Genomic DNA, 15,012 nt, shown 5'->3' on the forward strand with positions numbered 1-15,012 from the left:
GTATTGTCTGTAGGGGAGTTTAGTACAGTGCCTGCCTGCAATAGACTGCTTATGTCCTCCAAAAATTAAGATGTTGAAATCCTAACCCTCAATGTGATGCTATTAAGAAGTGGGGCCTTTGGGAACTAATTAGGTGATGAGTGTGGAGCCCTCATGAATGAGATGAGTGACCTCATGAAAGAGACACTAGAGAACTCTCTCACCCCTTCATCCATGTGAGGACAGAGGGAGAAGATGGCAGTCCATAAACCAGGAAGACAGCTCCCACCACACACCAGATCTACTGGTACTTTGATCTGGAACTTTTCAGCTTCCAGAACTGTGAGAAACAAATTGTTCTTTAAGCCCTACTGTCTGTGTTATGGGGGCCCAAATGGAAAACATACTGACCTAAAATAGAGTAGGCCCAAACAAAGCCTGTTGATTTGATGTGACTCAAATTACTATGCCAGTTCAAGATCTTTACCGATTTTTTGACAGTCCTTCAGTGGAGATGACAGAGCTTCACTGGATCATTTTAAACCACGCTAGGGGCGCCTGGGTGGCTCAGTTGGTTAAGCATCTGACTCTTAATTTCAGCTCAGGTCATGATCTCGCAGTTCTTGAGTTCAAGCCCCAAGTTGGGCTATGCGCTGGTGCCACTGCTTGGGTTTCTCTCTCTTTCTCTGCCTCTCCCCAATGCATGCACACTCTCTCTCTCAAAATAAATACATAAACATGTTTTAAACAAATAAATAAACCACTCTAGATTTCCTTGGATACATTAAACTAAACTAGATCCATAATCAAATGCACAATTAATTGAAACTAGTTCTAGAAATTGTGGGATCTAAAACTCATTCTAGAAAACTGGGGTTTAGCTTTACCAAGATGGAGCCTAATACTAGTTTGTGAAATTATCAGAAAAATATAGCATTCAGAATAAACTGGTAACAACCACCATTTACTTTGTGCCAGACAATGTGCTAAGTAGTTTATGGAGATTATTTTGGTTAATCTTCATGACCACCATTTAAAATAGGTATCACTGCGGTGCCTGGGTGGCTCAGTCAGTTGGGCGACCGACTTTGGCTGAGGTCATGATCTCATGGTTCATGAGTTCGAGCCCCACTTCAGATTCTGTGTTTCCTTCTCTCTCTGTCCTTCCCCTGCTCTCTCTCTATCTCTCTCTCAAAAATAAATAAACGCTAAAAAAAATAAAGTATCATTTCCTTGTGTTACAGTTAAAGAAGCAGACTTACAAATGTTAAATAATTTATATAAGGTCACATAGGTCATGACTGCAAAATGGAGCAATTGATGTCAGGCCGAGAGCTTCACAGCTTCAACTGATGGCCTGTTTATTTCCCAGAGATTATTGGGGTTAATCCCAATCCTGTTTACCTCAGACATTGTCAGGGTGTAAAACATCATGGTCATCCATTACACCTCACATGGCTCTGAACATCCATCCCTCCTGCCCCAAGGGTGGTTCAGTAGGGCATAGAATGATTGGAGTCCTGGGACCACCACTGGAGTGATAAGAAGCTGCCTCATCTGGTTAGTTTAATTTGACATATACATATGCTCATTTTTCTAAGTAGGCTGTGACAAGGAAAAAGTTGGAAAGCTCTACTTGAATCTAATCCTCCGCCCTCCTCTCCTTCTTAGAGCCCTCTGGAAATCATAATCCATGATCAGCAAACTCCCCTTTCAGGCCACTTTCAGGCCAACAGGCTTGAGAGATGGAATGTGGAAAGGGCCCAAAGCTACCATCTGGCTGAGTATAGACAGGCCTAACAGGCCACTCACCTCAAAATATCCATAGGCCCTAACTAACCAACGGGCTACTTACAACCAGGCACAGTTACCAAAAAAGGTAAAATTCCATAAGTCATCATACTTCCTCACTTTCCCTTCTTAAAAGCAGCCCCCTCCACTGCCTGTTGCAGACAGCCTCTCCTCTGCTGACCTACTCATCCACTACCTTGCTACTTTGTGGTATATTCAATAAACTTCTATATCCTTTGTTCTGCCTCAGGTGAATTCTTTCACCTCCCATGCAACTCACTTGCTTCCACCCAATCATTGCCCCACATTAGGAGGCCCTCATCTAATTGAGAGACACCCCATTTAGACACAACACCCTATACCCTCAATCTGTCTTTGGAAAGTCACAGATTTAAAACGTGGCATCTCCTGAAGACAATGCTTCCCTGTAGCCCTAAAGTCACTATAAAATGACCCACCCTGGGACACATGGATGGCTCAGTTGGTAGCCATCCAAATTCAGCTCAGATCATGATCTCACGGTTCGTGAGTTCAAGCCCCGCATTGGGCTCTGCACTGACAGCTCAAAGTCTGGAGGCTGCTTTGGATTCTCTGTCACCCTCTGTCTCTGCCCCACCCCTGCTTGTACTCTGTCTCTCAAAAATGAATAAACATTTTTTTAAAATGCTTTTAACTATAAAAAAATAATAAAAATAAAATAAAATAAAATGACCCATCCTGAGAAGTAAACCAGGATTACAGCAGAGATGTGACCTCCCTCTCTACCCTGCCCCCAGCATAGATTTTCCAGTTTTCCTCAAGAGCAAACCCTACTGTTTTGGACCAATCTCAGATTCTGACTCAAACCATGCTTGTTAATATCCTGTTAGTAAAATCTAAGTTATGGTCACTTCTAACAACTAGAGATGCATTCATAGAGCTGAGAAGTTGAAAGCCTCCTATAAGGTAACCCAGAAACCAACAAGACTCCCACAGCTGTGGCTTCATCATCCCACTCCATTCATACCGATCTTGGTTGTTTTATTAATCATGTTTTTTTTTTTTTAATTTTCTGTATTTTATTATGCTTTGACATCTTGGGATGGATCTGTCCTTCTCAGGATTAGTTAATTCCTAGAGATAGCAAACAATTTGCCTTTAAACACACATTTCATATGCAAACCAACCAATCCAAAGTCTGCATCCCCAACCATCTCCTTTATCTAACTCACACACCAAGCCAATATTCCGCCTTTCCTAAATCAGTCCAAGGCCTGGTAACAGACTACTAGGGTCCACTCCTATAGCCCAGAGCCCTGCTACAATTATTTAGACTAGCCAATCCTCAACTTCTTACCTAGCCCTACCCATTCCTTCCACTGTTGACTACAATAAAGGCTCTGGGCCATGCTCTTCTCTTGTTCTTTCTGCCTCCTGGCCAACCTTGGCACTTTCCCTGTGTACTATGGCCCTACATGGCATGGCACAACCCTTCTTCTTGGGAAGTCTGCATAATAAAACTCTCAATGGCACTGAACACTGAAAACAAGAGCCGTATTTTGCAAAGCTCTGTATTATGGGTTTGCGTGCCCAAGAACATACACAATCAGTGTTTACTCAAATGAAGTATCTGCTAAACTGTGGCCAATTCATCCCTCGGCAAAGCCATTTCCCTGGGATTGTTCTTCTCCCAAAGCAACAATACACAGTAGAACAAGTTGGCAAGTGGTTCTCGTGTTCCACAGAGAAGAAATAAACGCCAGCCCCAAGTACAGGCATCACATGCACTGTCAAGTTCCAACACGGAGTCCAGGCCTGGCCATTATTGAAAGCACTTACACAAAAGACAAAGCAGAAAGAGGGCTCTTCAGACACTCAGCACCATAGCTCAGGACTCTGCCTCATTGGCACAGAAAATAAATTGTGATAGCGTTCACTAGAGAATAAATCTAAATTGTTTTCAGGGGCACCGGGATGACTCAGTCGGTTAAGCGTCCGACTCCAGGCTTCAGCTCAGGTCATGATCTCGCAGTTTTGTGAGTTCAGGCCCCAAGTCAGGCTCTGTGTTGGCGGTGCGGAGCCTGGTTGGGACTCTCTCTCTCTCTCTCTCTCTCTCTCTCTCTCTCTCTCCTCTCCCCCACTCATGCTGTCTCTGTCTCTCTCAAAATAAATAAACTTAAAGAAATAAATAAATAGTTTTGAGCAATTAATAAGACTGGGAGCAAGGGGAGGGGGACTGTATTTTGTTCCATTGTGTTAAATATATATGCCTGAATTCTGGGACTTTGACTAAAATGTCCTCTATACCTTGGGATTTCTAGTGAATAGCTCATGCTATGAAATTTGGGTAAGTAGAAACTTTCTTTAAGACAATTAAGTAATGTACAGTCATTGGTTTTTACGCTGGTCATCTGGTATTGGCGAAAGGACATGGATTTGCAGTCCGAGGACTGTTTGTTCAAGTATGGCCTCTGTCATTAACTACCTGTGTGACCCTGATAAAACCTTCACCCCTCCCAGTCTGTTTCTTTATTGTCAAATAAGAAAAAAAAGGGGCGCCTGGGTGGCTTAGTCAGTTAAGCGTCCGACTTTCGCTTAGGTCATGATCTCACGGTTCGTGGGTTCGAGCCCCGTGTCGGGCTCTGTGCTGACTGCCAGCTCAGAGCCTGGAGCCTGTTTCAGTCTGTGACTCCCTCTCTCTCTGACCCTCCCCTGCTCACGCTGTCTCTCTCTCTCCTAGAAATAAATAAATAAAACATTTAAAAAAAATAATAATAAGAAAAAAAATCCTTACCACACTGAGATACCACCTCACGCCAGTCAAAGTGGCTAAAATGAGCAAATCAGGAGACTATAGATTCTGGTGAGGATGTGGAGAAATGGGCACCCTACTACATTGTTGGTGGGAATGTAAACTGGTGCAGCCCCTCTGGAAAAGTGTGGAGGTTCCTCAAAAAGTTAACAGTAGAACTCCCCTATGACCCAGCAATAGCACTGCTAGGAATTTACCCAAGGGATACAAGAGTGCTGATGCATAGGAGCACATGTACCCCAATGTTCATAGCAGCACTCTCAACAATAGCCAAAACATAGAAAAAGCCTAAGTGTCCATCAACAGACGAATGGATCAGGAAGATGTGGTTTATCTATACAATGGAATACTACATGGCAATGAGAAAGAATGAAATCTGGCCACGTGTAGCAACATGGATGGAACCTGAGGGTGTTATGCTGAGCGAAATAAGTCAGGCAGAGAAGGAAGGACAGCTACCATATGTTTGCACGTATAGGAGGATTAGGAGGAACTTGACGGAGGACCAAGGGGGAGAAGAAGGCGGGAAATAGTGGGGGAGAGGGAGAGAGGCAAACCATGAAAGACTCTTGAATGCTGAGAACAAACTGAGGACTGATAGGTGTGGGGGGGGAGGGGGAAGATCGGCCTGGAGGAGGGCACTTGTGAGGATGAGCACTGGGTGTTATATGGAAACCAACTTGACAATAAAGTATTTGTAAAAAAAAAAAAAAAAGAAAGAAAGAAAGAAAGAAATCCTTTATAGGAAAACCACTCTGAGCATTAAATACTATAATGTATGTTAAAGGTGCTTCATAAACTCTAAACACTGCACAAACATCAATCATCTATGGCACTGTACTAGACGAGTCAGTCATGAGGCCTGCCCCTAGCTGGTGCTCAATATTTACAGTATAAATAAGCATCTCCTGCTGGTCAGCTGTGTGATCTCAGGCAAGAAACCTGTCTCTCTTTCTTCCCTCCTCTGATATCACTTCTCACTTGTTCACTGCTCCAGCCACACTGTTCTTTTTCCTGTTCCTCCAACAGAGCGAGTTCACTCCTGCCACAGGGGCTTTGCACCCGCTGTTCCCTCTCCCTGGAACATTCTTCACCAGTTCTTTGCATGGCCTTCCACATCTCATCAATCAGGACTTAGGTAAAATGTCATTTCTTTAGAGGCTTTCTGACCACCCTGACTAATGTTCCTTGCACATCATTCACCCAATACATATTCCTGTTTTATTTTCTTAGCACTTATCACAATCTGTTGACTTGTTTATTACACTCTCCTCCATTAGAATAAAAAACACAATACCAGAGCTTCCTGGTTCACCACTGTCTTGTTCACCACTGTACTCCAGTGCCGAAAACAACATCTAACTCCTAGTAAACTCTCAATAAGCATTTGAATAAATGAAGTCGAAATAAGGTAATTCTATCAAAAGTTTCATTAATTGAACAGATATTTTATATGTACCTATGAGAGCCCAAGCTCTATTTCAAGGTGTTGGGAACAAAATGGACAAAAATCTCTACTTTCTTGGGGCTTGCCTACTCGTGGGGAAACAAAAAAGATAAAACTTAAAAACATACTATGCCTGATAATGTTAAGAAGGAAAAAATAATAAAGCAAGAAAGGAGGACATGAAATGTATGTTTTAGATAGGGTAGCCAGAGAAAGAAATGAGAGACTGAGCCATGAGGATATATGGGGGAAATGCAATCCAAGTGGTCAGGGTAACTGGGACAGTAATCAAGGTGTTGGAGGCTAACACAGTAGGAGATAAGATCAGGAAAGTTAAGGGAAATCAGACTGTATAGGGTCCTTCAGCTAAACTCAGGACTTTTTTTTGGCTTTTACAAAGAGTAAGAGAGGAAGGTGTTGGAAAATATGAGCATCCGAGTATCAGGATATGGTTTGCTATAAGAGGACTGCTACGGCTGCTGTGCTGAGAATATCTGAAGGGCAAGGGAAAGGACCAGTGAAGATGCCACAATAACCTTGGTAAGAGATGGTGGCTCCTGAAAGACTTGGGGAGGAGGATATATGGGGATGGAAGATAAAATTTCAGGTTTTAACAGTTGCATTGGGAGTTTAAGGGGAATATCTGGGTAGAAACTGAAACTCAAATGGTATTTATTATCAGCAATAGCTGAATCATGGAGATGGAGCCCTGCCTCTACTACATTCTGGAGGCACTCTTGAGTAAACTATTTTTAGGTTCTGGGCCTCAGTTTCCCTAACAGTAAAACGGAGAAAATACTCCCACTTAACAGGGCCTTCAAGAGAACGAAATGAGAAGTGTCAAAGGCTGACGGTGAGCAAGGTAAGAACCTGCACAAACCTGTACCAGAGTAAGGGGGCTGCTGTGAAACCAGCGATTGACTTTCAATTCCACAGCACAACACTCCGAGGCTCCCCATCAGCGACCAAAGAGCAGCGCGAGGGCCCGCATTGCAACGCGGGCTGCAGCGCCCAAACCTCGCGAGATTTGCTGGCCCGGCAATGTCACCCTCCCACCCACATCTCGCGAGACCAAGGTTTATGAGTGGCTATCTGCCGGTTAGGGCTTGCAGGAAAGATGGAGTATCCCGCGTTGGGCACCGTCGAGGCCGCGGACAGCGGAGGGGCCCGGCCATACAACAGCTCGGAGGAGCGAGAAGGCCGGGAACCGGACGGACTGCGCTTCGACCGCGAGAGGGCGCGCCGCCTGTGGGAAGCAGTGTCTGGGGCCCAACCAGTGGGGAGGGAGGAAGGTGAGTCCGGGGACCTCAGAGGTAGAAATCCCTCGCTCACCCGCTCGTTTCGCAGAGAGCGGCGGAAGCGTGGGGCGGGAACGCGGCCCAGCCCCCGGGTCTCCGGTCACACCCCCTGGCGCCCGGCCCGCCCCATTGCGTGACGCGCCCTGGGACTCCTTTACTCGTGCACTCCAGCAGGGCCTGGGTGCTGCGGGCCAGCTCCACTCAAAATTGAGGCCGTCGCACCCAATGAATCAGGTCTCCGCACTCAGATGGTCAGGGACCTTCTCATGCTCACACCGTCGGGGGTGGAGGGCCTTCACCGCCTTTCTTACCCACCAGAGCGCAGCCCTTCCCAAACTCGAGGACTGTAATTCCTACTCGTGCCTTCTCGGAGACCCACAGAACCTTCTCCGCCAGACTTCTAGCCCCCCACCGTTTCCCCCTGACTCTCCATCGTCCCAGTCTCCAGGTTCCCCCACCCCTAGTGTATCTTGTCTCCCTTCTCTCATGCCCCACACTTCTAAGAACTCCAGAAGGCCTTAACCCCCATGTTCTTCCTGGCCTTGATGACTTGAACCTCATTTACCCCTGTTTCTATTTGTCTAGTCTACTACCTGGGTCCCTTTTATGAGATGGGGGCCAGGAGCCTGAAAAACTGGCCAGGATATACTTTGAGTCCAGCTTCTTTTATATCCCAGGCTTGTCCCGAAGTTGTGAAGAACAGAATAAACGGGGTGGGGGTCGGGGGGACACTTCTGGGCTGAAGCTTCCCAGCTTCCTCTGCATTTGACCATTGGGTAGGATAGAGATAGAGGGAGGGTGGAAAGAGCTGGTCTGACCTGGTTGTGTGACTCCTTTCATAGTCTTTAGCCCCACGAGCTGCTTAACTCCAGTCCAGAAGTACAAGAACTGTCTGGCCTTCTGTGCTAATCTGTCAAGTAATCTGCTGGGAAATCAGATGGTTTGTTTGCTTGCTGAGCAGACTAATCTTGGAAAGTTTAATATGTTGCTTGTGAACTGATTGCCCTGGAATAAAATGGGATTTTTTACCACATCCAAAGAAAATATGTTTAAGTTTGGGGTGGTGCACAGACCTATACCCTTGAATACACTTCTCCAAGTTTAAAAACTAGTCTAGTCTGACTCCTGCTAAATTAATATGGGCCTTCTGTCTCCCTCATAATCTCAAACTTGTTTGGTACAAATCCCCCCCAAATACACCCCAATATTCCCTCACTAATTTAACAAAGAGTCATTGATGACTGCTCAGTTCCTAGGACTCACTGGGCATCAGAGCTACAAAGATGAGGAAGATACTGTCCTTCCCTTGGAGGGGTTTATAGTCTAGTCCAGGAAGCAGGCACCAAAACAGTTTCAGTATAAAGTAATGGGTGCAGTAAAGAGGAATGTATAAGAATTGGTTGTACACAAAGAGGAAGTGACCTTTGTGCTTGAGGGACAGGGAGGGCATCTGCTGGACCTTGAAGCAGAGAACACAGCAGTTGTGCTCTAACAAGTGAATTGCTTATGTATGTATGAATGTACAGTGTCACTTAGGACGCAGTTCATTTCCCTGCTCTCCTCATGTTCCAATTTTTACATGAGGTCTAGATACATACCTTTAACACCAAGTTCTACTCACCTCGGTTTTTGTTTTGTTTTTCTCTTAGCACTTTTATTGAATTATAATTTGTATACCATAAAATTTACCCATTCTAACTGTACAGTGCAATAACTTTTTACTAAAAGTATAGAGTTATGTAGCCATAATTCTGTTTTAGAATATTTCCATCACTCCGATTAGTTCCCTTCTGCTTCTTTACATTAAATCCCCACTCTCACCTCCTGCCCTAGGCTACCACTGTCTCTATAAATTTGCCTTTTCTAAATGTTTCATATAAATAAAGTCGTACAATATGAATGCATTTGTCTTCTCTCAGCATGCTTTGAGGTTCAGCCAAGTTGTACTATGCATTAGTACACATTACGTTTTGTTGCTAATAGAATCCCATTGTATAGATCTTGCTTTTTATCCTTTGACAGTTTCTGGCTTCTGAGTGGGCTGTTGAGACTGTTCACATTTATTTATTGATAAAGGCTAGATTTACATTTTCTATTTTGCTATTTATCTCTCTTTCGTTTTGTTGTTCCCTTTCTCCTTTACCAACTTCCTTTGTGGTCAGTATTTTTTAGTGGACCATTTTAATTCCTCTGTCAACATTTTTTTGTACTTTTTTTTTTTAATGTTTATTTTTGAGAAAGGGCGCACAAGCAGAGAAGGGGCAGAGTGAGAGGGAGACAGAGGATCTGAAGCAGGCTTTGTGCTGACAGCAGAGATCCTGATGTGGGGCTCAAGTCCCATGAACCGTGAGATCATGACCTGACCTGAAGTCAGACTCTCAACTGACTGAGCCACCCAGGCGCCCCCCCCTTTTTTTTTTACTTTTTAATTGTATTTTCTTAGTGTTCGAGGGACTATATGATACATCTTAACTCTTCACAGTCTACTTCAAATTAATGCTAACCTAAATCTGATAAAATGTATAAAAACTTTCCTCTAATAGTGCTCCATTCCTCACCCTCCTTTGTAATATTATTGTCATATTTACTGCATTGATATGTTATAATCTAATTATCCAGTGTCATAATTATTGATTTATACAATATGTCTTTTAAAGAAGTGAAGAGAAGAAATTAGAAAACAAATATTTATGGGGTGCCTGGGTGGCTCAGTCAGTTAAGCATCTGACTTTGGTTCAGGTCATGATCTCACAGTTTGTGGGTTCAAGCCCCGCATCAGGTTCTGTGGAGACAGCTCAGAGCCCGGAGCCTGCTTTGGATTCTGTGTCTCCCTTTCTCTCTATTCCTCCCTACTAATGCTCTGTCTCTCTCTTTCAAAAAATAAAATGAACATTTAAAAAACATAAAAACATTTTTTAAGAAAAAATATTTTTTTAAAAAAATTTTTTTTAAATGTTTTATTCATTTCTAGGAGAGAGAGAGAGACAGCGTGAGCAGGGGAGGGTCAGAGAGAGAGGGAGACACAGACTCTGAAACAGGCTCCAGGCTCTGAACTGGCTGTCAGCACAGAGCCCGACGCGGGGCCTGAACCCACGAACCGCAAGATCATGACCTAAGCGAAAGTCAGACGCTTAACCGACTAAGCCACCCAGGCGCCCCTAAGAAAAAATATTTATAATGTCCATTACTGACCTACATATTTACCATTTCTGTTGTTCTTCTTTTTTTTTTTTCCCTATTGATTCATTACTGCTTAGTACCATTTCCTTTCAGCCAGAAGGGCTGTCTTTAGTATTTCTTGCAAGGCAAACCTGCTAACAGTGAATTCTCTCAGTTTTTATCTGGGAATGTCTTTATTTTGCTTTCAGTCTTAAAGTATATATATTTTTTAAATAACACCTTTATTGATACATAATTCATATGCCATAAAATGCACCCTTGTAAAATATACAATTCAATAGGGTTTAGTATATTCACAAAATTGTGCAACCATCACCACTATCTAATATCAGAACATTTTCATCACCCCAGAAAGAAACCCTACGCCCATTAGCAGTCACCTCTGGCAACTGTTTATCTCCTTTCTGTTTCTGTAATTTTTTTATTCTAGATGTTTCATATAAATTGAATTGTATAATATGTGGCCTTTTGTGACTGGCTTTTTTCACTTAGCATGTTTGAAGGATAGTTTCCCTGGACATGGAATTATTAGTTGATAGCTCTGATCTTTCTCACTACTTTGAATACATCGTTCCACTGCCCTCTGGCTTTCATTGTTACAGATGAGAAGTAAATCATTAATCAGGTTATTCCACTGTACATGATGTGTCATTATTCTCTTACTGCTTCAAAGAGTTTCTGTCTTTATCTTTCAATACTTTGATGTATCTGGGTCTTGGTATTTATCCTATTTTGAGTGCCTTGAGACCTTTAACTGTATGGATTAATATTTTTCTTTGATGAAATATGGGAAGTTCTCAGACATTGTTTCTTCAAATATGGTTTTTTTTTTCATCTATTCCTTTCTCTCCTTCCAAGATTCCCCATATATATTTGTTTGGTATGTTTGATGTATCCCACATGTATCTGAAACTCTGTTTATTATCCTTCAATTTTCTTTCTAACACCACATCATCAATACCATTACTTTTGTTTTCTTCATGCCTTTTTTGTATAATAAAATCTGAGCTTTTTCAGACCATCAACAGTATGGATTCACAAAAAAGAAGTACTGAAGCTAACTAACCTTAACAGGGCTAATATCCAATTCATTATTATAGACCACCCTGCTTGTTAGACTACACTGCCTAAACGGTCTGACCCACTGGTAAATTATGTCCAGCTTGCTTTTACTAGGATCTTTTATTTACTGCTTTCTAACTATAGCTATACCTAGAAATCAACTACCATGCTAAGCAGAGTCCTAAATAGGTTAAAACTCTCTCTGAGAGGCAACTTTAGACAATTAATGAATTTCTGTGGAGCTGAGTTCAGATTCTAAGGCCCAAAGAATAGCAAGTCATGGGGCACCTGGGTGGCTCAGTCAGTTAAGCGTCCAACTCTATATTTCAACTGAGGTCATGATCTCACAGTTTGTGGGTTTGAGCCCCACATTGAGCTCCATGCTGGAAGTGTGGAGCCTGCTTGGGATTCTCTCCCTCCCTCTCTCTGCCCCTCCCTAGCTTGCTCTCTCTCTATCAAAGTACATAAATAAACTAAAAAAAAAAAAAAAAAAGGAATAGTAAGTCATTATAAATTAGCAGTGTTCACCATTAATTGGAATATCAGAGATGGTTTAGTCATGAAGTGACCAGCTATTCTGGCCCTAAGTATCCTAAGGCAACTTAAGGCACATTAAGTCACCCAAAGATGATTGTAACTTGAATTGAGGTATCATGATCATTTTCTCCCCCAAATACTACTTCCCCTAAATTCTATAAGTTTATGAATTAATCTTGCTTTCCTATACCAGCTCTCTCTGCCCATACTTCATTGACCCTGTGAAAATCAGCCCTATGCTAGATCTCTTAGTCTCTGCCCCATACATCTTCTAGTTGGCTACAATATGGATACAACTTCAATCCTGCCAATCATGTCTTATCATAAGATAGGGAAGACAGAAATGCAGTGAAGACCTTATTTCTTTTTGGCTATTATCTATTGTTACTGTCAAGAAATGTCATGGAGGTGGCTCAGTCAGTTAAGCATCCGACTTTGGCTCAGGTCATGGTCTCACGGTTAGTGGGTTCAAGCCCCGCGTCAGGCTCTGTGTTGACAGCTAGCTCAGAGCCTGGAGCCTGCTTTGGATTCTGTGTCTCCCTCTCTCTCTGACCCTCCTCTCCTCATGCTGTCTCTCTCAGAAATAAATAAAACATTTTAAAATTTTTTTTAAAAAGAAATGTCATGGAGGGATGCCTGGGTGTCTTAGTCGGTTGAGTGGCTGACCTTTTTGGCTCATGTCATGATCCCAGTGTCATGGGATCGAGCCCCATGTCAGGCTTTGTGCTGAGTATGGAGCCTGTTAAGTCAGTCTCTCTCTCTCTCTCTCTCTCTCTTTCTCTCTCTCTGTCCCCCCCCCCCACATCCCTCCCTCTCCCTCTGTCCCTCTCCCCTCTCGTGCTCCCTTTCCCTCTCTCTGAAATAGAAAAAAGAAAGAAAGAAAGAAAGAAAGAAAGAAAGAAAGAAAGAAAGGTCATGGAATTATGAGATCATCCTACATCAGCGTTCCAGCATCTTTTATCCAGCTTCATAGGCTGAGAATACAGGGTCATTGACAATAGAAGCTTCTTACTTCCAGCAGAGCTGTGATGGAAACCTCAGAAACTGCAACTCTTCTGTTGAAACAGTCATATATTGTTCCTAGAGACATTTGTGGAAGCCCAACCTAGTAACTTGAGCCTGTCCAAAGATTTTTTTTTTTAGGTTTACTTATTTATTTTGAGAGAGAGAGAAAGCACGAGTGGGGGAGGGACAGAGAAAGAGGAGAAGAGAGAGAATCCCAAATAGGCTCCCTGCTGTTGGCATAGAGCCCAATGCGAAGCTTGAGCTCACCAACTGTGAGATCATGACCTGAGGTTGGACACTTAACCAACTGAGCTACCCAGGCACCCCACCAGTAGTTTTCTAAGCATCGGATTTCTTATATCAAACCTGACCTGTTCTGGAGAGATAGTCGGTAGTTAGATTAGAGTTGTGTAGATATTTGTGCAACAGAGATGCGCATTCAAGCCACCTTCTCAGAATTCTGATAATTTATAAAGTTCTTTTTCCCAGTGTGGACCTTAGCTTCCTCCAAACTTGTGAACCTCTCGTGGTTTTTGTGGGTCAGGAATTTAGGAAAGGCTTTGCTAGAACATTCTTTCTCAGGGTTTGAAGGGCTCTAAGACTATCCCAGGACTTCCTTCCTTTTCTATCTACACTAGGGATTCTTTTCTAGCCCATAGCCTAAAGTATGATTGATATATTGACAGTTCTTTTTTTTTTTTTTTAATGTTTTATTCTAGGAGAGAGAGAGAGAGATAGCGTGAGCAGGGGAGGGTCAGAGAGAGAGGGAGTCACAGACTCCGAAACAGGCTCCAGGCTCTGAGCTGGCAGTCAGCACAGAGCCTGACGCGGGGCTCGAACCCATGAACTGCAAGATCATGACCTAAGCGAAAGTCAGACGCTTAGCTGACTAAGCCACCCAGGCGCCCCGACAGTTCTCAACTTATATTTCCAGTTCTGACCTCTCCCTTGTGCTCCAGACTTGAATCTCCAACTGACTACTTGATACCTCTGTGCATATATCTGATAGACCACTCATGTTTCACATAGCCAAAGAAAAGTCTTAAATTCTCCTCCAAGGCTATCTTCTTCCAGTTTTCATCTCATCTGTTTAGTTGCTCAAGTTCAAAACTTAGGCATTACCCTTGACTCTTTCTTCATCCCCCACATCAAATGAAAGAAATTGTGTATCAGATCTACTTCTAGAATGTAATTCCAAATCCATGCCTTTTTCTGTCTCCATTGCCAACCCCCATTGCCATCCCCATACAGTCTACTGACAGAATGAACAGAGTAATCTTTTCAAAACATAAGCCAGATCTTGTTGCCTGTCATTGCACTGAAAACAAAATCCATGGTTCAAATTACAGCTTCTGAGGCCTTGTATTTAGGCAACATGATGTTGTAAGCCTCACACTGCCTCTCCAACTTTATTTCCTACAGCTTTTGTCTTATTTACCATACTCTTGCCACATTGACCTCTTCTCCATTCCTTGAATATGACAAACTCATCCCTGCCTCAGAGATTTGACACTGCCTTAGGCTGCAACACTGCTTCCCCCAGACATCCTTATGGCTGATGGCTGCTAAGATGGTCTTCATTGACTGTATTGCCCCCATCATTCTCTAGCACTTATTCTGTTTTCATAGCATTTCTCCCTGTCACTATTTTGCTTTTTTTTTACTTTGTGCTGTACCTTGTTGATATGGCCTCAGTGCTGGCACATAAAAGGTATTCTGAATATATATTTGTGGACTGTGTAGATATATACTTTAAGCCGGAGAGGTGCATTTCATTCATTCAGCAGGTGTTTACCAAGCTCCTGCTATGGGCCAGATATCATACTAGATACTGTGAATAAACAACATGGTCTCTGCCCTGTCTAGTCTTTGTTGTTGTTGTTGTTGTTTATGTTTTTATTTATTTCTAGGAGAGAGAGAGA

General features: G+C 43.0%; 2 protein-coding genes across 11 annotated transcripts in view; one reads left to right on the forward strand and one right to left on the reverse strand.

The window, feature by feature from the left end:
• UIMC1 (ubiquitin interaction motif containing 1) overlaps positions 1 to 7,001 on the reverse strand; it is a 141,910-nt gene extending 134,909 nt beyond the window's left edge. The window contains exon 1 of one of the 3 annotated variants that reach the window (XM_039239795.1): positions 6,889 to 7,001. In XM_039239795.1, the coding sequence (XP_039095726.1) occupies positions 6,889 to 6,967 (79 nt within the window). In that variant the 5' untranslated portion in view covers positions 6,968 to 7,001. The remainder of the gene's footprint in view (positions 1 to 6,888) is intronic. The other 2 variants (XM_039239802.1, XM_039239803.1) reach the window with 2 other exon arrangements.
• A 116-nt stretch (positions 7,002 to 7,117) lies between these two features.
• Positions 7,118 to 15,012, forward strand: part of ZNF346 (zinc finger protein 346) — a 33,336-nt gene continuing 25,441 nt past the window's right edge. For all 8 annotated transcript variants that reach the window (XR_005529769.1, XM_039239760.1, XM_039239761.1 and 5 more), the window contains exon 1: positions 7,118 to 7,300. Coding sequence is in view for 7 of the 8 variants with exons in the window: in XM_039239760.1 (XP_039095691.1) it covers positions 7,126 to 7,300 (175 nt within the window). In the remaining variant the exon portion in view is untranslated. The remainder of the gene's footprint in view (positions 7,301 to 15,012) is intronic.

This window comes from Hyaena hyaena, unplaced genomic scaffold (genome assembly GCF_003009895.1).
Source record: "Hyaena hyaena isolate Hyena2069 unplaced genomic scaffold, ASM300989v1 scaffold_160, whole genome shotgun sequence".
Taxonomy (NCBI): domain Eukaryota; kingdom Metazoa; phylum Chordata; class Mammalia; order Carnivora; family Hyaenidae; genus Hyaena; species Hyaena hyaena.